This window comes from Meriones unguiculatus, chromosome 17 (genome assembly GCF_030254825.1).
Source record: "Meriones unguiculatus strain TT.TT164.6M chromosome 17, Bangor_MerUng_6.1, whole genome shotgun sequence".
Lineage (NCBI taxonomy): Eukaryota > Metazoa > Chordata > Mammalia > Rodentia > Muridae > Meriones > Meriones unguiculatus.
In genome coordinates this window covers 41,626,362-41,649,411 of record NC_083364.1, presented here as the reverse complement: position 1 = coordinate 41,649,411, position 23,050 = coordinate 41,626,362, and the positions used below count along the sequence as shown (strand labels likewise).

The 23,050-nt window shown below is 46.3% G+C and overlaps 2 protein-coding genes across 3 annotated transcripts in view; one reads left to right on the top strand and one right to left on the bottom strand.

The window, feature by feature from the left end:
• Arhgap31 (Rho GTPase activating protein 31) overlaps nt 1–18,498 on the top strand; it is a 110,091-nt gene extending 91,593 nt beyond the window's left edge. Inside the window, exons 9-12 of one of the 2 annotated variants that reach the window (XM_060370393.1) lie at nt 5,304–5,366; nt 6,522–7,070; nt 9,002–9,279; nt 12,015–18,498. In XM_060370393.1, the coding sequence (XP_060226376.1) occupies nt 5,304–5,366; nt 6,522–7,070; nt 9,002–9,279; nt 12,015–14,393 (3,269 nt within the window). In that variant the 3' untranslated portion in view covers nt 14,394–18,498. Of the gene's footprint in view, nt 1–5,303; nt 5,367–6,518; nt 7,071–9,001; nt 9,280–12,014 lie in introns of both variants that reach the window. The other variant, XM_060370392.1, reaches the window with a different exon arrangement.
• A 1,909-nt stretch (nt 18,499–20,407) lies between these two features.
• The window catches only part of Tmem39a (transmembrane protein 39A), a 30,016-nt gene continuing 27,373 nt past the window's right edge, over nt 20,408–23,050 (bottom strand). Inside the window, exon 9 of the mRNA XM_021648594.2 lies at nt 20,408–21,701. Within this exon, the coding sequence (XP_021504269.2) occupies nt 21,468–21,701 (234 nt within the window). The 3' untranslated portion in view covers nt 20,408–21,467. The remainder of the gene's footprint in view (nt 21,702–23,050) is intronic.

Here is a 23,050-nt window from a genome sequence, read left to right as displayed (position 1 = left end):
ATACATCATGAATACTGTATCAGGAAGGGGAGACCAAGAAAAACTATCACAGTGACTTACTGGGAAGTGTGAAAGCACAAATACAAGGACCAGCTCTCATCTTCCTGGTTTGTTAGGTTGCTTTTTAAAAAGCTACAAAGACAATTTTCAGGACAAATAGAAAACTGTGGCTAGGAATTGGCTACTGGGTGATTCTGAGGAAATCTTAAATTTTATAGTGTATGTTAATGGTTCCTAAGACTTACTTTCAAATGATTTGGGGAAGTATAGGTGTAAAACAGACAAAACAAATACATGTAAAGATGCCGATAACTATTGAAACTAGCCGGTGAGTTCAGAAAAACTCTAACTTTTATCAATGTTTGAAATATTAAGGAAGTGTTGGGAAGAAATTAATTCCTAGAGGAAAACCAAGGAGTAATATTTCTAAATTCTTTATCTAGGCTGAGTGATAATTTCACAAGGGACAGAAAATAAAAATATTAGGAACCTGAGTTGTGTTTACCTGTTGCATGTTGAAGGATGTATTGTAGGCAGCGGGCACAGTGACTATAAATAAAAGTAAATTCAGTTCAGCGACAGAACAGGACATTCCAACCAAGAGAAGGTAAGTTAACACTGCGGCTGCGCCCTCCTTTCCTCATGTCATCCTCAGCTCTTCTGGACTCTTGGTGTCAGTGCCATCCTAGACTGCCTTCCTTGCCTGCAGCTATCAAGGCAGCTTTTCTCGTTGAGCGGTCCCCAAAGGCAGAAGAAATGCCACTTCTGGTAGCCTGCTCTGAAGAAGGCCTGTCCCTTCGCCCTCAGAGTCGTGATGTCAAACGGGGGTACTTCCCCATGGGTTTATTTCTGAACAAAGAAAAGAAATTGATGAAAGGAGGGATGGAGGGAACCACTGTCTAGAACACCTTCCCTAATCCCATTAGCCTTCACTGGACCACATTCACTTCATTGGTTCGGAACCCGGGACCGACTGACCTGGGTTCTGAACCAATCACTGGCATGAGGAATGGAAATTAAATCTCAGATGTACAGGAGCTCTGTGAAGAAAACAAAGGGAAAGGGATTCTGGGTAGATATCTGTAACTGTTGTAGGTAAACATACCGTTCATAACTAACTGCAAAGCTAGCCCAGGTGACAAGAACAGCATGGCTGAACTGATGCAATCAAGAAATTAGGACTCTTCTTGGACAGTGTGGGAGGAAGAGTGAGCACCTTGACTGGAACCCCCTAGTCTGTGATGACAGATTGACAAGCACATTGAAGAGGGTTTGTTACAGAATGGAAGAGGCCAGAAATAGAAAGGCAAAAATCAAGGAAACAAAATGGGGGAGACTTAAAGATGAAATAGATGACGTGCTTTGATCTTGAATTAGAAAGAATGCTACTACCCCCAGGTGAGTTTCCAAAAGACACAAATCCAAAGTGCTGGACCAAATGGTGGCTGAGTTCATGGATGCCCCGTGCTCAGCTGAGCGGTGACTCAGTCACCCAGAAGGCCGCTCACAGACACTGCAGTTTGTCCTTGAGAGGTCTGTGGCAAGGGCTGAGTATCTGATTTGAAACAAAAACAAACAACAACAAAAACTCCCTCAAGTAGTTCTGCCACCCGGCCCGGTGGAAAGCCACTGGATTAAGCTCTTAAACTCAACTAACTGGAAGTAAGACCGAGCCAGCTGAGCCACTGTGGGGCATAGGAGTGAAATGATCCAAGCGCTGAGGTCAGTACAAGTGGCTCCTGGCGACCTTGACTACTGCTACCGTGACTGCTGCAAGAAAGACTGTTGCTGGAGTGGCTGTTGTGAGAGTGGCTGCTTCAGCCAGAACAGCATAGCTCAGAACTCTAGAAACTGAAGGCCGGAACTGCAATATGTGGCTAACGGACATAATTCTATCAGAATTTGCACTCAGACAGGCCACAGAAGCCTGTAGCGTCACTTTCCAGTGTGGTCTCTGAATGTGGCACATAGCTTTGCAACACTTCTGTGTATGTATATGAAAGGGAAATCAGAAGACTGGCACGTAGAAAACACTGTGTCAAAATTTCCACAGCAGGGGGCATTTAAAAATTTTGTATGTGCACGTGGAGTGTGTTTTGGGTGTGCACACTTAAGTGGGCACGTTTGGAGGCTACAGGTCAGTGTCAGCTGTCATCCTCTATTGCCTTCCAGCTTGCTTTGTTTGAGACATGGTTTCTCACTGAACGGTTCTGGGTAGACTACATGACCAGAGCCCCCTCCCCCCCAGCACACACACAACCTCTCTGTCTCCCCACCACTGGGATTACAGGCGCATGCTGCTAGCTTTGTTTTGCTGTGCATGCAGGGGATCCAAACTCAAACTCAAGCCCTCATGTTGCAGAGCAAGCACTTTCCCTGCTGAGCCATTTCCCAGGCCCCCTCGGGGCATTTTAAAAATTGATTAACCACGAATAGTATTGGGAGTTTATTGGGTTGGCAGCAGGGAGAAGGACATGTTTAAGCACATTGGGAAAACTAAACAGATCAGAGCAGGTAAGGGGGAAAAAATGAAGTAGTCACTGAACACGGGTGCATAAACTTTGAACCAAATCCCAGACACTGGTTTCAATTTAAATTTGTTTAGTATCAAAATAAACTCCTGAGCTGAGGAACCACCAAAGCCATGGGGCTGGAATCATTACAATGAACCAAGGCCACAAAGGTTACCAGAAGACTGGGGGTTGGGGGCAGGGGAGGGGAGGTGATGGTGAGAACTGAGGACAAAGCTCAGGAGAGTTCTTCTTTGACACAAAAGAGTCACTAGGTTCAATCCTCCAGCAGCGCACAAACTTGGCACGGTAGCACATGCCTGTGATTTCAGCACTTAGGAGGTGGAGGCAGGAGAATCCGGACCTTAAGGTCATCCTAAGCTGTATAGTGAGTTTGAAGACAGCCTGGAATGCATAAGGTTCAATTTCTAGTAAAGGACTAGTGGGCACACCTCCAGGAGGCCAGATCAACTCCTCAGGCAAAAATATCCTCTAAGCATAGGCATGAGCCAACAGATCCTAAGCGTTGAATTACTACAGGGAGAAGTGGAATGCTTGGGAGCTACTGATGAAAGCTACAGGGATTGGGTGGAGGGAAGGTTTACCTGGTGATTCCCTGGACCCTGCCCCTTAGGGTCAACACATGGAAACCAGGGAGACTAGGACGTAGCACATCTCAGAATACACAGACGGAGGGACGCCGGCCAGGCAGCTTCAGGATGATAAATCAGTTTATGATCCTGTACAAACAGCAGCTCTCGAAGGGTAAGACCCTTGGCATGCTGTTGAGAGTGAGGAGGTTGGAGGCCCTGGGTTCCTTTATAGAGCATGAGTGAAGCAGCAGCCTGCCCTCCCGTGTGGCCAAGTCACAGTGAATCCCCAAGTCCCAGAGTCCAAACATCTAAGTCAGAACCTCTTAGAAGAGGAGGGTTTGGATTAGGGGAGAAAGCGGGGGAATTTTAAGAAGAATAAAAACAGGCACGAGTTATTTCCCAATTTGAGTTAGCGCCAACTCTGGCTGCTGCTTGTGAAACAACCTCCAGTCTTCCCCTGCAGTGAGCACTGACTGATCCTAACACCCATAAGGCAGTATGTTTTGTTAGGTTGTCTTTTGTTTTGTGAGACAGATTCTCACTGTTGTAGCCCTAGCTGGTCTGTAAATCACTATGTGTGATTTTTTTCTTACTATGTGTGATTTTTACTTGAGAATTTATTCCAATTTAGAACAACATAATTACTTTATAGTCATTTCTCATTTAGTCTTAACAAGTTTGTTGTCTTTTATTCATGAAAAAAAAAAAAGGTGTAATCTGCCAGGCATGGTGGCTCATGCCTTTAATCCCAGCACTCAGGAGACAGAGGCAGAAAAATCTTTTGAGTTAGAGACCAGCCTGGTCTAACCGAGAGAGAGAGAGAGAGAGAGAGAGAGAGAGAAAATATCTTTAAAAGGCTGCATGTCTGAGGTTACACAGCCACAAAATAGCAAAGTCAAAACTCAAACCTGGATCTGTCTAAACCCAGAGTTACCTTAGTGGGAGTTGGTCCTGACCTCCTTTTTAGCTTCCAAGTTCTCTTCTTCCCCCTAGCAAGTGTGACCTGGAAGGACTATGTGCCCTAATCCTGTTTCCTTCGCAGTAAGAGAATCCCTGTGGCTGGGTAACTTATGAAGAATAATAGTTTACAGTTTACAGGTCAGGGCTGTGGCCATGCTGGCATCTCCTTGACTCCTGGGGAGTCTCATGCTGCTTCAGTACATGGTGGAGGACTGGAGGCAAGGGAATGGGGAATGGAGAATGGGACAGACTCTCCCAGCAGCTAGCCCATCCCAGCAAGTCACTCAGCTGATGGTGAGGTCTCTGCCTCCATAGCCTGACTCCTCCCAACCCTGATGTACTGAAGAGCTAAGTTTCCAACCTAGGAGTGTTTTAGCCTTGAACTGGGTTCTTGTCTCATTTAAACTTAAACTTTCCCCAAGCCCCATCTGTGGTAGCCTACCATGAGGCATAAAGTACACCAGCTGCGTAGTCTGTTCAAACAGACTCTGGTTTGGTAGGGATCTGGTCACTGGTTGCGGCTGGTGGGTGAAAAACGGTCTACAAGTTCCACAGAGCATAGCCCCTGGGGAAAAGCTGATGGTGGCACCCAGGCCTTCTCACATGATGTCCCAGGTTCCTGACGCTCCTGGATATGGTTGTAGCCAACAATCCCATTGTCCAGTCCGCCAGATAAGACACATTGCCCTTAGAGTCTACCCCATGAATTCACTTTTGAGTAAATTTTTAAAATTACCTTTATTATTATTTTGTGTGAATGGATATTTGTCTGAATGTGTGTCTATGTCATAGGAGGCCAGAAGAGTGCATCAGATCCCTTACAACTGGAGTTACAGACAGTTACAAGAGGCCATATGGGTGCTGGGAATCAAACTCAGGTCTTCTGGAAGAGCTGAGCTGTTAACCACTAAGCCATTGTTCCAACTTCTTGAGCACTTTTTGTACAATTAAGCTGGATTCAGGACTTCTCATTTGACAGAATTACAACTTACCTTTATTTGTAAAATAGTAATGAACCCCATCTGCACCCTCTCATCATAAGGTCAGTCCCCACTAGGAAAGTAGGAACATGTAGAGTGGAAAGGGGGCAATTTTGTAAGGAGAAAATATTTTATAACTACTTGAAAATGTTTTCTCGAAATTGTTCTCATATGCTTACATCCTGGCCTATTGTTCTATTGTTCTGAATGCTTCTTCTTGATATGTACTCACCGGGGATATTTTTTTCTGTTATCTTTAGTGGAGAAGGCTACTATCCGACCAGCTAAAAGCATGGACTCACTGTGTTCAGTGCCTGTTGAAGGTAAGTGTCTTAGTTATTGCTCTGTTTGCTGTGAAGAGACACTATGACCAAGGCAGCTGATAAAGGAAAGCGTTTAATTAAGGGTTTGATTGCGTTACCTCTTACAACAAGGCCATGCCTCCTAATCCTTCCTAAACCAGTCCAACTAGGGACTAAACTTGCAAATATATGAGCGGCATTCTCTTTCAAGCCACCACAGTGAGAGTCTATACTTGGTGCCTGGCTGCTTGCCTGCCGTTATAAATATACACGATCACCTAGCCCCAAACCACTCCCTGGCTCACCCCAAGTGAGATATAGAACCCTTCTCGCTTTTCCAGCCTTTCTTAGCCACAGAGGAGAACACAATGACTTTTCACACACAAACTGGACCACGTTAAAGGTCAACAAGCCAAAAACTAAGACAGAGGGCAGAAAGAGCCAAACACTGGCTCATGCCAGGATGACTATGTGTCTTGAATTTGTGAGTTTCCCAGCCATGAGCGTCACAGTGCTTCCGTCATCATTTTAGACTGATTTAAGCTTGCTTATGCCCGTAAACACTGACTGATGTTTTAGGAATTTTTTTTATTGCTGTGATAAGACATCATAACAGAAAGCAACTTGGGGAGAAAAGCGTTTATTTAATCTTACAACTTTGGCAAGAAAGTCAGGACAGGAGCCTGGAGACAGAGACGGTGGAGGGGTGCTGCTCCCTAGCTTGCTTCTGGTAGCTTGCTCGGCCTGCTTTCTTAATGCAACCCAAGACCGCCCGCCCAGGGGTGGCCACATCCATCACTAAATTAAGAACCTGTCCCACGGGCTTGTCTGTAGGCAATCTGATGGAGGCCTTTCCAAATAGAGGTTCCTTCCCCAAACGTGTCTAGGTTTGCTCCAAGTTGACAAAAAACTCCCAGGTAACTGGGTATCCACTGAATAGTCCCTGTTGGAGTAGGTTACATATGAGTTGATAGCATTTTCAAACAACTGGAATTCACATTTGCAGGACCTCTAGTATCTCTTCCATTTTTTGTTAAACAGCCATCAGGTCCCGATAAAGGCTGAGGGACAGCGCCCCATCCCCCCAGCCTCCATCCCCCACTTCACCCTCCCCCACCCCCCGCTGCAGTCCGTGCATGCATAAGATCCTAACCACTGCTTGTTCTCCTTCAGCAGGCAAAGAAAGCAAAGGAAACTTCAATCGAACAGTCACCACTGGTGGGTTTTTCATTCCAGCCACAAAAATGCACGCGAGCAGCGCCGGCAGCTCCTGTGACCTCAGCAAGGAGGGTGAATGGGGTCAGGAGGGGATGCCGGCCGGGGCCGAGGGGGGCTGCGAGGTGGGCGGTCAGATCCGACCCCTGCCTGAGCAGCTGAAGGTGTTCCGCCCCGTCGGAGACCCTGAGAGCGAGCAGTCGGCCCCGAAGCTCCTGGGGATGTTCTACACCTCCAGCGACAGTCCCAGCAAATCCGTCTTCACCAGCAGCCTGTTCCAGATGGAGCCCTCACCGCGCCACCAGCGAAAGGCGCTCAACATCTCCGAGCCCTTCGCCGTGTCTGTGCCGCTCCGCGTGTCCGCCGTCATCAGTACCAACAGCACCCCGTGCAGAACACCCCCGAAGGAGCTGCAGTCCCTCTCCAGCCTAGAAGAGTTTTCTTTCCAAGGATCAGACAGCGGGGGCTGGCCAGAAGAAGAGAAGCCTCTGGGCGCTGAGCCTTTTCCAGGTAAAATAGGGGCGGGAGGGTCTCCCTCCGTTACAAGAGGTAACACCAGGTTTGAACTGGCTTAAATGGGATTTGCAGGGCAAAAGTGGTGTGGTGGTTGGGACGGAGGGCTCTAGGGCCAGAATGGTCGTTGGAAGCCAATGCTCTGCCGTGGATTTTCACCGAGTTCATAACCTGCGCCCCGTTTTCTTAATTTATAAAATGCTTCTTTGTAAAGTTGTGTCAGCATTTGGTTAGCACGTGCAAAGATCTCAGAGCAGCGTCCAATACGGAGTAAGTACTCAGTAACTGTTACTATTTTATTAGTACACACAGTGTCTTAGTCGGGGCTTCTATTGCTGTGAAGAGACAGCATGACCAAGGCGACTCTTATGAAGGAAAGCATTTAATTAGGGCTGGCTTACAGTTTCAAAGGTTTAGTCCATTATCATCAGGGTGGGAAGCATGGCAGTGTATGGGCAGACATCGTACTGAAGAAGGAGCTGAGTTATACATCTGGATAGGCAAGCAGCAGAAGGAGACTGCGTGCCACAGTAGACCTAGCTTGAGTATTTGAGACCTCAAAGCCACACCTACTCCAGTGAGGCCACACCTCCTAATAGTGCCACTCACTCCCTATGGGCCAAGCTTTCAAACACATGGGTCTATGGGGGCCTACCTATTCAAACCACCACACACCGTAAGAAGTCAAGAAGAAAAGGTTACAGGATGCCAAGCTGGAGCGCTGAAATTGAGGATCTGCGTTTCTCGATGAATATTCCATTCATCCATCCCTCCTCATTTCTACCCCTGCAAAGAACAGGGCTAGCAAAGCCATGAGGAAGTGCTTTCTTAGGTTTGATCATATCAACCACAGAGTGAGTCTGATTGGATCTGCTTGGCTCACACACCCAGGCTCACACAGTCTGTGACCTGTGGCCACAGTCGGCAGGACTGTTTTTGTTATTGTTGAGCCAAGCTTCTCTCCCTGTAGCCAGGCTGGTCTCCAGCAAAGGATCCCACTGTCTCACCTCCCAAATGCTTAAATTAGAGGCAGGAGCCACTGAGAAAGGACTCTTTGGATCAACAGTCCCACTTAACCCACCTAAGATGGAATAGGGGGAACCCGAGCAGAAAGACCAACAGAGTACTCCTATCTCAATTAACACCAATGCTTTTCATTACCTCCTATGTTGTTGGGCATACCCTAAGTGTCCTACATGGACAGTCTCACTTCTCATAACAACCTTCTGAGATCATCATCATCATCATCTCCATCATCTCCATTTGCTTGTAGGGGAAGAAGTAATTTTCCCTAAAACTCCTAACAAGCAAGTGGAGGAAACAAACAAACAAACAAACGAAACCCCTGCAATTCCTAACAAATCAGTCTCAGATCTGAACCAAGGTATGTCAGGCAGTATTTGTTAGTGTCGCTTGGCAGGACAGCAACACAGGATTCAAAACCAAAATTGCTGTGGAGCCGTGCAATGCAACACAGGTTGAGCACTGCCAGAAACACCTGAGATTCGATATCCACTTGATTGCAAATTCATTCTGACTAGTATATGTTCAGAGACCTCTCACTCTTGCCAAAATTTTTACAACCTACACATCCTACAGTTTCAAGAGCTGTGCCCTAAGTACCAGTTTCGACTCATCTCCTCCAGTGTTGCAACAACCAAAAATGTCTCCAGAAATTGCCGATGTGCCCAGGGGGCTGGGGAAAATTTGGAGCAAAATGGCCCCCAGCTGAGAACTGGAGTAAAGGATTGATTGGATCTCAGGCAGGGGCATTGTCAGGAGAAAAGCCTAAAGAATGAGAGGGCGGTCAGTTGAGAGAGGTCCCCTGTCCTGTGAAGCAGGGCCAGGAGACGGCAGTGGCTAGATGGTGCTGCGAACGCCTCCTTGAAATGAACCCTTTGTACTGATCGTTCACATCTTCATCACAGCTTCTGTCACTAAGAAGGCAGCTGCCGAGGACACCAGGCCAGAACCTGAAGCTCTGGGGACAGCAGAATGCAGCCAAGGCCCTCCCCTGGACCCAGGTGCCCTAGTGGAGAAGAAAGCCTTGGATACATCCCTGGGCTCTCAGCTTTCAAGGGAACCAGAGAAGAGGCCAAATGCAGAGAAGGTGGAGGAGGAGAACCAGGGGGCTGACCAGCTGAAGCCCACCGCTCCACAGGAGAGCCTCGGGGCCAGGGCTGGAGCAATGCTTCTCCACGAGATGGTAAGTTGGACTCAGCTTGTTCCAGCCACAAACGGGATGATTTAGAGTAGATCTTTCCTTGGTTAACTTTCTGCGAGAGAAATGTACTTAATGAATTTGTTTTTAACTTGATTTTGTCTGTGTGGTTACAGCCACATGTATGCCACCGCATATGTAAATGCCACAGCACGCACAGGATTTGTGGAGGTTGGGGGACAACTCTGGGGAGTCCGCTCTTGCCTTATTCGTTAAGGCAGGGCCTCTTTCTCTTACTGTTTCTGCTGAACTGTGTAATGCAGGCTGACCAGCCCCCTGGCCTCTAAGCAGATTCCCTCTTGCTACCTCTTATTTTACCACAGGAGTTCTGGGATTACAGGTGTGCACCACCACATCCAGCTGTGTACGTGGGTTCTGGGGATCAGGCCCATGCTGGCGGGCTTCCAAGGCTAGCACTTCTTCTCACTTGGCCATCTTCCTAACCCCTTTTTTATGCATTAAAAAAAAAAATCAATGACTCTTTAGAAGTCTCACTTACTAGCCAGGAAGGATGGCAAAGGATGACAGAGTGATATTATCCTATCACTCTGGAAATGGAAATTGGAGGACTGTGATTTCAAGGTCATTCAGGACTATTTGGGATGTATGAGAGCCTGTCTCAAAACAAACAAAACCAAAGCAAAATTCACCTCTCACTCTGGGGTTTCCCTGCCGCAGGCCTCTGAGAGGTCCCACCGGAATGGAAGCAACCATCCAGCTCAGATTCCCAAGGCAGACACAACTCTAAATATTTCTGGCCCATAAACCACTGACGTATACCACTGACGTGTCTTTGTGTAATGACATTCTACCCCAGAAGCAGTGCAAAGCCTGCTGGTTTTATCCCAGTACCACCTATGATGACCATTCATGAGCCCAGTTCTCTTTCCCTACCTATCCTAGCCTGTGCGTGCCCACAGCTGTCTATAAAATCTAATTGGTTTCCAGGCCCTGGTCTGTGTTTTTTGAGATGTTCAAATCCGACGCCAAAACTGACAAACCTTGTCCACTCTTTAGGGGTGGAATTTTCCATGGGTGTTTTTATGAGCTGTCTTTACATAGAAAGTATGCGGAGGTTTTCTGGGGACACCCAGGGAGGAGTCCTGTGTTTGTAATGCAGAACCAAGGTGGGCATGTGCCAAGGGACAAAGGACTCCTACAGCATTTTAATTTGCTTCCAGAAGATGCCAAGAGGACCGTGTGCTAGGAGTTAGGGCAAAGCTGCGGTGAAGGAGTGGCCTCGGGAGGGCTGAGCCAGAGTGCCTATGAAGCACGTTTAGATTGGCAGAGATTCCTTGGGGGCTGATTCTAAGGAGAAGAAAGAACTATGGCGAATTCAAGCTAACAAGTGAAGGTATCAGTTCATCCCTTCACTGAACACATGTACCAAATCCCTACTTTGTGTAAATACTCTGCTCTCCTGAGCGCTAGGGTCACTGCAGTGGCCAAGACTGTCACCACCGTCCCTGTGTTTAGGGCTGCCAGCAAAGGGAACGCATGGATCGGTGAGGAAACAGAACAGTATTTATTTTTTGCTTTCTTTTTTTTTTTTAATTTTTCTCTCGTATATTACATCCTGACTGCAGATTCCTCTACCTCCAACCCACCCAGTCTCTCGCCCCCAGATCCACTCCTCCTCCATTTCCCTTAAAAATTAAAATAAATAAATAAATAAGCAGGCCTTGCAGGGATAATCAACTAAACATGGCATTACAAGTTACAACAAGCCTAGGCACATCCCCTCATATCAAGGCTGGATCAGGCAATCCAATAGGAGGAAAAGGGTTACAAGCAGAGGCAAAGGAGTCAGGGACACTCCCACTCCTACTGCTGGGAGTCCCACGAGAGCATCAAGCTACACAACCGTAAGATATGCAGAGGACCTAGCTCAGACACACACAGGCTCCATGACTGTCGCTTCAGTCTGTGATCCCCAGTGAGCTGCTTAGCTGGATCTGGGGGTCATGCAACACACTGATTCGTAGTACGATAGCAATGATTATAACTGCTGAGTAGAGTAAGGAAACAAGAAAAAAAAAATCCAGTGGTCAAAACGCAACTGTTCACAGAAGAATGCAGTGAAGTGAAACCCGATTGCCTTTGGCCAAGTAACACTGGAGAGGTTAAAGAAACAAGAGGGGTGGGGGTATAACACGCACCTTCATGCACGAGACCCTAGATGTAACTCTCAGTACTCCAGAGCCGGAGCCAGGTGAAGATGAGTACCTTAGACTTCTCAAAAAGACTCACAGCTGCAGCAGTCAGAGACGCTCCCTCAGCCGCTTCTCCTTACAAGAGGCAAGCAAGGCAAGGAACGCATTCCTAGTAAGTGGAAGGCTGGGGACATAGCCCAGTGGCTGAACACTTCCTGGAATATACAACGGTGTGTGCTCAGAGCTGGCTGAGAAGGGAAGTCAGCAGCAGATCCTGTTCCACTGTGGAAAGGACCGGATCCCCATGCTGATCCACTGCATGTTACCGGGGACTTGTTTAATCCATTCAAGGAGCCTAGTATCGTCTCCTGGGGCACTGGAGAAGTTAAACAGGAGGCCACACGTATTTCAAGGCAGGCAGACACCCATGGTTATTACTGAAGCTGCCTCCTTTACTAGCTAGAGTGCTGGCACCACTCCATTCCCTTCTCGATCACTGGAGTCTTGGCAGACACCGGTACCAGAGTTCCGAGCTCAGAAGTAACAATCGTCTTGTTGTCTTTCCAGGATGAAGATGACCTAGCTCAGGCCCTGATCTGGCCCGAGATTCAACAGGAACTGAAAATCATCGAATCAGAGGAGGAGCTCTCAACATTGCCACTCCCTGCTCAGAAGACAAGCCCGATTATCCAGTCAAGTCCAGCCCCATTTCCCTTCCCAGAGGCCCCCGGGAGCTCCCTTTGTAGCTCTGCACCTCTGGAGGTATGGACTAGGGACTCAGACAATCAGAGCACACAGGAGGCTGCTGTCCTCACCAACAGAGAGAATCTGGAGCCAGTCTGCAGTCCCCCTAGATCAGGGTCTGAGCAGGGGCTCAGTCCAGTCCCAGCCAGTCTAGAGCCTCTGGAAATACTTCTGTTTGAGAAGATGTCTTCTCCAGCTAGGATAGAGAGAGGAGGCCCAAGAAATCTCTCTCCCCCACTCCCTCCCGCTCCTCCTCCTCCAACTCCTCTGGAGGAGGAGCCTCAAGTCTTGCTGTCAAAGGAAACTCCTGACCGAGAAGATGCCTCCAGGGATTGCAGGACAGAGCCCTACACAGAGCAGCCAACCCCCAGGGATAGCCCTGCCAACCCTAGCCTCTGTCAGAGAGAGGAGGCCAATGCAGACCCCAGTGAGAAGCATGTTGCTCCTGAGAGCGAAGGTCCTGCTCTTCCAAGCCCAACAAAGGAGGCTGAGGTCACCCCACAAGAAGAGGGGGATGCTCCTCATTCAGCCCAAGAGCCTTCGGACTGTGACGAAGATGATACTGTGACAGACGCTGCTCACCATGGCCTGGAAATGGTAGAGCCCTGGGAGGAGCCCCAGTGGGTGACCAGTCCCCTTCATTCTCCCACCCTGAAAGAAGTTCAGGAGTCCCAGATGCATGGCTCCCAGGGACACCGACTGGAGAGGAGACTTCGCCACAGGCCCAGCCTTCGCCAGAGCCATTCTCTAGATAGCAAAACCACTGATAAGAGCCACTGGACTCTCGAGGTTCCCTTCTCCAGCAGTTGTGCTAATCTTGAAGCGGAGAGGAACTATGAGCCTCTGCAGTCCCCAGCAGCCAGGATCAAGATTGCTGGATGGGAGGAGAAAGCTCTAAAAGCCTTCCGAGAGTTCTCGGGTCTGAAAGGGTTAGAAGCTCTTCCCAGCCAGAAGGGACCATCTGGTATACCACCCAAGCCAGTAGAGACCAACTTCATCAGCCTGGCAGAGGAGAAGGAGCAGGGACCACAACTGGGACTCAGAAACCCTCAGATGAAACCCAGTGATGTTCCCAGGCCAGACAGCAGCGAGGAGAGTTCACCTACAGCTCAAGACGGCACGTCACCTGAGGAGTATCACCTACAGTTACAACTGAAGAGCTCTGAGTGTGGGCCCTCCAAAGGGAAACACAGGCCTTCTTCCCTCAACTTGGACTCTGCCACTCCCATCACCGACCTGTTCCGACTTGAGAATGGGGCTTCCTTTAGTTCACCCGGAATAGAGCTCTCTGAACGAGGAGACACCGAGGTCACCTGGATGACCTCCTCTCACTGTAAGGCAGCCCCCTGGAGTTCCCAGGACACCCAGGACCTGGACATTGTTGCCCATGCCCTGACAGGCCGCCGGAACTCGGCTCCCGTGAGCGTGTCAGCTGTGAGAACCTCTTTCATGGTGAAAATGTGTCAGGCCAAGGCAGTCCCTGTCATCCCACCCAAGATTCAGTACACACAGATCCCACAGCCCCTGCCCTCTCAGAGCACCGGGGAAGGAGGGGTACAGTCTCTGGAGAGGAGCCAAGAAGAACCGGGCTCAACCCCTGACACCCCTCAGAAACCCACCAAAGATGATTCTCCCTCCTCCTTGGAAAGCCCGAAGGAAGAGCAACCAAAGCAAGAGTCAGGAGCCTTTGCATCCAGTAGGAAGGACAGCACTACATCCTGCACCTGTGAGGGGTCCTTCTGCGCCCCAGAACCAGGTGTATCCGCTCCGCCCTCCACACAGGATGCAATGGTGCAATGCAGAAAGCGCACATCAGAGACAGAGCCTTCAGGAGACAACCTTCTTTCTTCAAAACTGGAGCGAGCGTCTGGGGGTCCGAAACCATTCCACAGGTCAAGGCCAGGAAGACCTCAGAGCCTAATCTTATTCCCCATCATGGACCACCTACCCTCCTCACCCACAGTGATAGATTCCAAGGTCCTACTGTCCCCCATCAGAAGCCCCACTCAGACAGTTTCCCCTGGCCTTCTCTGTGGGGAGTTGGCAGAAAACACATGGGTCACACCAGAAGGGGTTACGCTTAGGAATAAAATGACCATTCCTAAGAATGGCCAAAGACTTGAGACTTCAACAAGCTGTTTTTACCAGCCCCAGCGGAGATCCGTGATTCTGGATGGAAGAAGTGGAAGGCAAATAGAGTGAGACCAGCTGACCTGTTGGTGTCTGCAAGCATGTCAGGTTCATCTGCAAGTTACAGGGTCAACTGGCCACTTGCCAGGCACAAGTTATCTGAATTTGGGCCTAATTTGGCCTCTGACCACCACCTCTCCCCCATACCCTCCCTGTCTCTTCTTTGTCTTTGACCATGCATGAGTCTATTTGCCAGAAGAGTGGTCAAGACAAGGACCAAAAAAGTGATATTTAAGTAAGTCCACATGAGCAAGTGGGGAAGGTTAGGCAAGGGAAGAGGATGGAATGCTTGCCTCCAGTGAAAATTGGGGCTCATCTGTGAGTCAAGTTACTCCTCCATTACCTTTATCTATTACTGTCAAGAGCTGAGTGTGATAGTATCCCTTGAAAGAAAAATGTTTTGCCTGAGTCAGAAAAAGCTTCCTGTTTCAATTGAAGGCTTCTTCATGCTTTTTTTTTTCAGTGCTCTTTAAAGCATGTTTTTAGACAAGTTTTCTAATAAGCTTTGTGAAAGTATATTACCCTCAAATCTGAAAATGCAAACTAACATGCACTTGAGATTTCCAGGTGGGGAGCTTCCTCGTGCCCTTTCCCTGGGGTTACTGCAGACCTGCCCAAGGTCATCTATGAATCAGCGTGCAGAATCAGAATCTGTACCGAGGAGCAAAGCCTCAGTCTGGCACCAACAACAAACACTTCTTGGTGCCAGCTTTACTGTGCCCCCAGCTGCCACTGTGCTGAACCCTGATCCACAAACCCAGCAGCCAGGAGACTGGGTACCGAGCTGGGGACTAGGAAGTCATGTAGGAATGCAGGAGTGACAAGTCTGCTTTCTTAATAGTACGGGAATCCAAGGGCTACACATGTAGAGGAAAGGCCTCACAGAAAGTCATGACTTCATTGCAGACCTGACGTGTTCACACTGTTCAGGCATTAGGGGAGAGAAAAATCTAGCTCAGCTTCACTCTCTTGATACTAGCCTTTCTGGGCCCAGCAGGACAGGTGAGGCGGCAAGGAGGAGCCCCAGCTGAGTGGCTGTCACTGTCATTCATTGTCCTCGAAACATGCATTGCCTTTAGCCAGCGGCTCCCTTCCTTTTGCCTCCTCTCACCATTACTCAAGGGCACCTCTCTTTGTCTTCATTCCCCCTGTCCACTATCCACCTAGGCACTCAAACTGCTCTTTGACTGTCTAGACCCAAACAGATGTAATAAACCAATCTGATGTTCTTTACCCCTGCCTGGGAGGTCTCTGGTGCTTCCCCTCAAAGGCTTATCAGGAAACTTGTCAGATCCCAGCCTGGGTGAACTCGGTTCAGAAGCTCAGTCATTGCACAAGTTTCTCTGAAGACTAGCAGTGCCTCTGGGCTGACTCCACAAAGCCAGTACAGGCCTAGGGAGCTAAGCTGAAGTCATCTCCCGTGGAATGTGGAAGCTGGTGCCAGATCTCATGTTCCCTCCTCCCCTTCCCTGGGCAACCTTCAGGATTTGAAATCTTGCCCTGTTGCTTTCAAGTCAGTGCCTGGGGCAGGGATAACTAGCTAGTCAACTAACAGTGAGCCCACATGGGAGAGCAAGGAGAGCAGCGAATAGGCCTTCAGTCTTTGCTTTCTCATTAGACGAGGAAAGCACTGGGCCAACAGCCACTGGGATGTCAAGCCACATGAAGTCTTAGAACACAGCATTTCCCCCTAGTCACAAAAGGCGAAGAAATATGGTGTCAAGAGATGAGAAAGGCCATGGTCTGGAGATTTGAAAAGTGCATCTCTGCCGTATCAAGAAACGTGGCAGACAAGCTTCATGCCAGGCTCAGTGTACTTGTATGATAAAGACTTGTTCCACTTAGAATGTGAGTGGAAAAGAGCCGCACTTTGGGTTAGAACTAAGCCAAGTACCAAAACACTGAAACTACTTCGTCCTAAGTTTTCTAATTCTTCTAGGATGTACTTTTATTGGGGGGTAGACAGAGAAGCCATCATTTACACACTGACAAGTGACTTCAGTGCTAGGCTGATTTCTAAAATGACTGCCATGTTCTCCTAGACACCATTCATTTATGACATCACCTGCAGGAAAATGAGCATGTGGGTATCCACATGGCCCATTGACACCTTTTTGAAAATACTTCAAGTTTTCTCAGCAAGTCCATTTCAGAAGGGCTTGGAATCTTCTCAGTTTCCTGCTTCTCAAGTGCAGGCCCCTATCAACTGTCACACACACTGTCATAAATGTCATGGCCTGGGTGAGCCTGGCACTGATGAAATCCCATTTTATGACAAAGAAATTGTTTATCAAGACACCCTGGGGTTGCCATTTGGCCACCACTTGGGGCTCTCATATTAGACTCCTGAAAATGGCCAAGCGGGAATCAGGCTGCTTACTTTCATCCAGGATCAGGAAGAAGAACCACTGTCGTCAGGACCTGCTGATAAGCCACGAAGAACAGCAAAGTCAGTCTTCAGAACAACTGCCAGTCCTCAAAATGGGGTAGCTCATCTCAAAGACCAAGGTTCAAAAGAAAGGCATATGCCTATACTTTTTTTTTTGGCATATTATCTTTGCTTAAGATGATCTGTATTTATTTACAAAACAGTCCTCCCTGGACGTTTTTTTTTTTTCTTTGCCAAAACAAGCTGGAAAAAGAACATTTACTTTTTACTTTCTACTCTTAGAATATGAAAACACCCAACCAAGACCAAGGCTTCATTATGAAATACACTACTAGTTTAATCTAAGCCTAAAAGTTCAGAATATTGCCCAAGTCAAAATTATGGATTCTGGAGACACTAAAAATGTAGATGTCAACACCCTCACCAAGTACTTCTCAAATGCTTGCTAACAGGGCACTAGGTAACTTAGCACTCCTGAAAAGCATGGACCGGTTTAGATCTACCATTAGATACCAAGCAGAGGCAGAAAGCAGCAACTAGCACCTTTCCATAGGACTGTTAACAGTAGTCAAATGACCTACTAATTTTCAATAATCCAATCAAGCAAAACTGCAAATCCAATAAAATATGTCAGTGAGATACTTGGGTGTTGAGAACTTTGTTTTTAGCAATCAGAGTGAAAATGAACTAAGTCTTTCTGATGGTTTGCATGGTCCTCATTGGTTTTAAGGTTAACAGTTAGATGTCTACTTATAAACCAAGAAGGATCTGATTCCACATACCTTCAGAATGATTTGAGACTTCGATCACCAAAAGATAATTTCTGCTGTTGATGAAGTCACAGAAAGGCCCAACCTGAACTGTTAATGTAGTGTTTAGCACACAGCAGTCTACCAGGCCTTAGGTTCCTACCTTAAGGAGCCCTGGAGAATTTAAGACTTACTTGTCTAGGACTGCAATGGAAGAAGTTTCCAGAAGGTCCAATTCCTGCTTAGATTGACTGGAACTATCTTCTACCAAAACTGGTCCTACCTGATGACATATCTTTGGGTCTGCTGCCCAGGTGTGTGAATTCAGGCATTTCAGGGAGGAAAAGTCAAGTCAAAATGTGTAATCACAAAGAACATGCCCTCTTTTACCAGCATCCTGCCTAGCTAAACAGGGTTGGAAGAGGGGGCAAATGCACCTTTCTAGGCAAGAGGAGAGGGAGCTGGCAGAAGGGTGATTGGCTGAGACCAGCACCAGTCCAGGCAATGTAAAATGATTGGCACACAGACCACTTAGCTTGAGGTCCATGAGCAATGCAGGGACTGGTTGTCAATGTGGGTCAGAGAGGAGGTAGCTGATGTAAGAAGCCATGAATCCAGTCACATGCATTACTGGCTGAACCCCAACGCTCTGAATCGATGTAATGCCATTGTCCTTTCTGGCTTATGATTCTGCAGAGTAAAGCACTTTTTCAAAAGCCCCCATTGGCAGCCATATGATTGCAAGTTGTTTTTGAACTCTACAAATGTTTCCAAAGATATAATCAAAATGTTTTCTATTCATTAAAAAAAATATATATATTAAACCTACCCAGAGACATTTAAGTGTAATTAAAACAGATTGTTATGCTTTAAAATGTACTCTAATAAATCATATAAAGTAAAATTCTTGGGCTGGAACTATTGGGTAGAGGACATGGGTCAGCAGAATCAACACACATTAAAGTATCGTGATCTCAGACTCATAGCTCCAGTCTATTCTGCTTGACATCGTTTTGTTGTTGCTCTTGTTACATCAAGGTTGGATTTCACAAAATCTTTCACAATCCTCGGTTTTGCTTTAAAAAAAAAAAACAAAAAGATGATAGGGGTTTCCTGGAAGATGACTCCGCAGTTAAGAGCACCAGCTCTTCTTCCAGAGGCCCTCTTTTCCTCAGCTACACTTACACTGAGCCACTTTACACAGCAATGAAGCTAAAACACCAACCTTTTGCTTTGCTTTTCTCTTCTTCCAATGCACAAACTTATCCCCACCTAAGACAATGCCCTTGCTGCTAGAAAACAAAGTCCTTGGGCAGGCTGACTGGCTTAGGAAAAGAGGCATGCGCTACCAAGCCTGTCAACCTGTGTTCAATCCCTGGTCCCACAAGGAGGACAGAGACTCAGCTCTGTCCTGTCCTGTCTGTAGCTCCATGTCCACTAAAACACATGGCTTTATCTTGCAGTGCCTCACCTTTGCTGAACAGTCAGATCCTAGATTTGCAAGAATGGCTCAACGGGTGAAGGCACTTGCCACCATAAAGTTGGGAGAACTAACTAACTCCCAAAAGCTGTTCTTTGACTTCCAAAGACACATTCACTTGTGTACATACACAGACACACACACATTATTTTTTAAAGTATTTTAAAGGGCTAGAGGAGATGGCTCAGCAGTTAAGAGAATTTCCTGCTCTTCCAGAAGACCTGAGTTCAGTTTCAAGTACCCACATCACAACTCACAACCACTGTGACTCCAGCTCCAGGAGAGCCAATGCCTCTGGCCTCCTCCTTTTTAAATTATTTTTTAAATAATTAAAAATCATTTTTAAAAATTCTTTTAAGAAGTCATTTCCTAAGCTGAATGTTGTGATGAATGCCACTACTACGGAGGCTGAGTCAGGAGCAGCATGAGCTCAAGGCCAACCTGGGCTAGTTCACAAGATTCTGCCTTCAAGAAAATAAAATCATCCCAGCCAGGCATGGTGGTACATGCCTTTAATACCAGCACTCAGGAGGCAGAAGATGGATCTGAGCTGGAGGCCAGCCTGACCTTAGCAGTTCCAGGATAATAAGGGCTACACAGAGAAACCTGTCTCAAAAAACCTACCAATCAACCAACCAACCAGTCAATCAATAAATAAATCATCTCCTCATCTAGCCATGATGATACACACCTGTAATTTATCATCCAGAGATTGACAGGAGTGCTGGGACAGCAAGACCTTTTCTAAAAGGAAAAAAACAAACCCTACACTCCCAAAGATGCTATCTAACAGCTGGTAGTTATGAAACATTTCTAACAGCTTTCCAAGTTAAAATCCTATTTTACTATTTAAAAGATGCCTTAATGAGTGCCATTTCTGCTACTTGTTTCCCTGTCCTAACTTTCTACTGTACTCATCACTTCTACCAGAAACATGACATACAACCTTGCTGCTTGAACAACTCACCACATCCCTTTAGGATGAGCGTTTGCATTTCTTACTGCCAAGCCCCAGAGCCCACACAGCACCTGCTGACAATATACATTTGTTGAATGGGTAGAGACCGGCTGTCAAATAATTCGAAGCAGTACCCACTAAAACTAAGAAAGCCATGGTGCACTGGGACACGAAGGTGGGCAGCTCTGCCTTCATATGCCTGGAATGTGTTTCCTTTCCTGAACTCTGAGAACTCTTGCTCACGAATTTTTTTTTGAATTAAGTTTTTGGGCTACAAGGTTGCTCTTTTTGATTTATATGTCATATTTGTATCACCCAAAGCTTCAAAGTCTAAAGCCAGCACAGAAAATAGGACAACTTATTTTTGGTCCTCTAAAGCAGGAAGCTGAAAGTATATCAACTCCCAAGAGTGTGGGCAGTGGTGACCTAAAGGGGTAATGCTCACAAATATGAAGGTTCTGAAGTATGAAATTTATTTACTCATTTTTTGCAATGCTGGGGAACAAACTCAGGCTTTGTGCATATGAAACAGGCACATCAATACGAAGCTCCAGCCTTTGAGTATGAAATTGAATACACAAAGTTTGGATATAGGTCAAATTCTGAGACAAAGCAGCAACTTTCTGTGTTTTCCTCCCCGCACACCTCCAAACATAATGCCACTGTGAAGAACTGGGAGGTAGACTGCATCTACAGCTCTTCAGCTGTGGGCTCGCCCATTCTTCCAACCAGTTGGATGTTTTCATCTCCCCATAGTCTACTGCCCCACATGGTATTTACACTCGTCCCTTGGATCCAGCTCTACGTCTTCTCCTTTGTGAGTGTGGGCACGCTAAACAGTTCCCATCTTTAAAAAGCATCATTACACATAGCTACGAGTAAAAGGTAAATCTCAGAGGCAAAAGTCATGAAAGAAAGGCAAAGAGACAGCACAGCCGAGAATACCAGATGAGGTTATTCAAAAGTATCCCAAGAACAGATAAGCAGAGACACCAGTTTAGAAGGTCCTCCTCCAAGCAGGCAACAAAGAGCATCTGACCCAAGATTTGAACCCACTTTGCTGTAGCTATCCCAGTACTATTAACAAGCTGAATTAGGGCGGGGTGCTGGAAGGTACCTCCAGCCACCTCTCTCTTCTACAGCAATAATTATGGCCAGGGGAGGAACTAAAGATAAACAAGAAAACTGGAAAGAAAAGACACAGCAAAGACACCATGTCGAGTGATATGCAAAACATGTTACTCAGTGAATGTTATCCCAGACCAGACAAACAAGTCATTCTTTTACTGAAGGGGCGACCTCTCATGTATAGTATTCAAATATACTAACACATGAAAGATAACATCACCTTGTTTATGGATACATTTAATATCCCTTGCCCTTCCCAACTTTCAAAACATAATAGTATACAAAATATAAAATATCTTAAATATTTATAAAAATCGCAAGAAAAAAATAGATCGTATGAAAATATTTTTATCTGAGTTCTCCCTCATTGCTGAGAGGCAGCTTAGTCTGCCTTGAGTTCATAACTGTTGAGGGGGTAGGAGTACGCCCTGCCTAAGACTATTCTGTCCCGGAGGAGCTTAAATAAAACATAGTAGTTGCAGAAGAGGATGAGCGCCATGGAAAGTGTGTGGTTCCACCTCTCCGACCGCAGCAGGGAGTACAGTTGGTAGATGACAACGCTGCCCTCAATGAGGATGAGCAGGTTCAACAGCCTCAGTGGACGGTGGAACAGGAACTGCAAGGCAAAGTAAAGCCGCTCAATTCACTCTCCTACAACAAGTTCACAGTCATAAGCATACCTGCATAGTCAATGCCAAAACTATTTCTCACTATTGATATCTAAAATCTTTCTCCTTTTGCTCATGAACAATGGAATAAATTTTATTGCAATGTCGCTAAAATGCAAAACATGATTATGCCAAATAAGACTTTTCTAACATGGTACCATAGATGTATTTCATCTAAGACATTCCAAAGTATGTTTATCTAAGGCCAGATTGGTAAAAGGATCACTGCTTTTTCCTCTTTTAAATTTCAGAAGTTGAGAGAAGGGCCCCAATGACTGTTACAGACAGGCCAGATAATATATGTACAGCAGCACTAGGGCCATTTTTGAGAAGTAGTGATTTACCTATTTGGTCATGCAAAACATATTAGTTCATCTTTCTTATATGAATTTGGCTTGATTTTTCAGCTATCCAACATAAACAAGAAAACTGTAATAGCTTGAGGGGACAAAAGCATCCGGCCAAAAGAATTCATTTGCGATACCCCAGAGACTCCACGGGCTCAATTAAATATCTGTGGAGAAAGCAAATGCTATGGAGCTGTGACATGAGTCCCCTCCTCATCTTAAGACAATCCCATGAGTACAGCAAATGCTTTCGTCTCCTTTTCAAGACCTTTTCATTTTTTCATTTCTTTCCTCTAACAAGGTATTTCCAGGCATCTTGCCCTGATGTGGGTTCCCAGTAGGTCAAAGCCCCACAATAACCACAAAAATCCATGTCCTCTCATAAGGAACTGGGCAGGACAGGAAAAAAGGGATATAGATGCCTTAAAAAAAAAAAAAATCTTCATTCCATTATAGAATTCAAAAACAATGCACTGCACAGCAGGTATTTTGACTAAAATATACTCTCGGCATATACCTTTTAGAGAAAAGGTGTATGACCCCACACTGGTCAGCCTGCTTCTCCCATCTAGAAAACAGTTTAAGTAGAACACAACTAAAGGCAAAAGTTCATGTGGGACAGAAGCTGGACTTAACAAATGTCTACTGCTTTTTCCTCTTTTAAATTTTAACTAAGGAGTTGGAGAAATAGCTCAGTGGTTAAGAGCACTGGCTGCTCTTCCATAGGTCCTAGGTTCAATTCCCTGCAACTATTAGGGGAACTGACACCCTCACATAGACGTGAATGAAGACAAAATACCATACATACATACATACATACATACATACATACATACATACATAAATAAATAAATAAATAAAATTTTAACTTTATTTCTTTCACAGTCAGGTGAGCACTTTACAAAAAAAACTATTACTATATTAAATAGCATTTTAACTTTAATGCACAG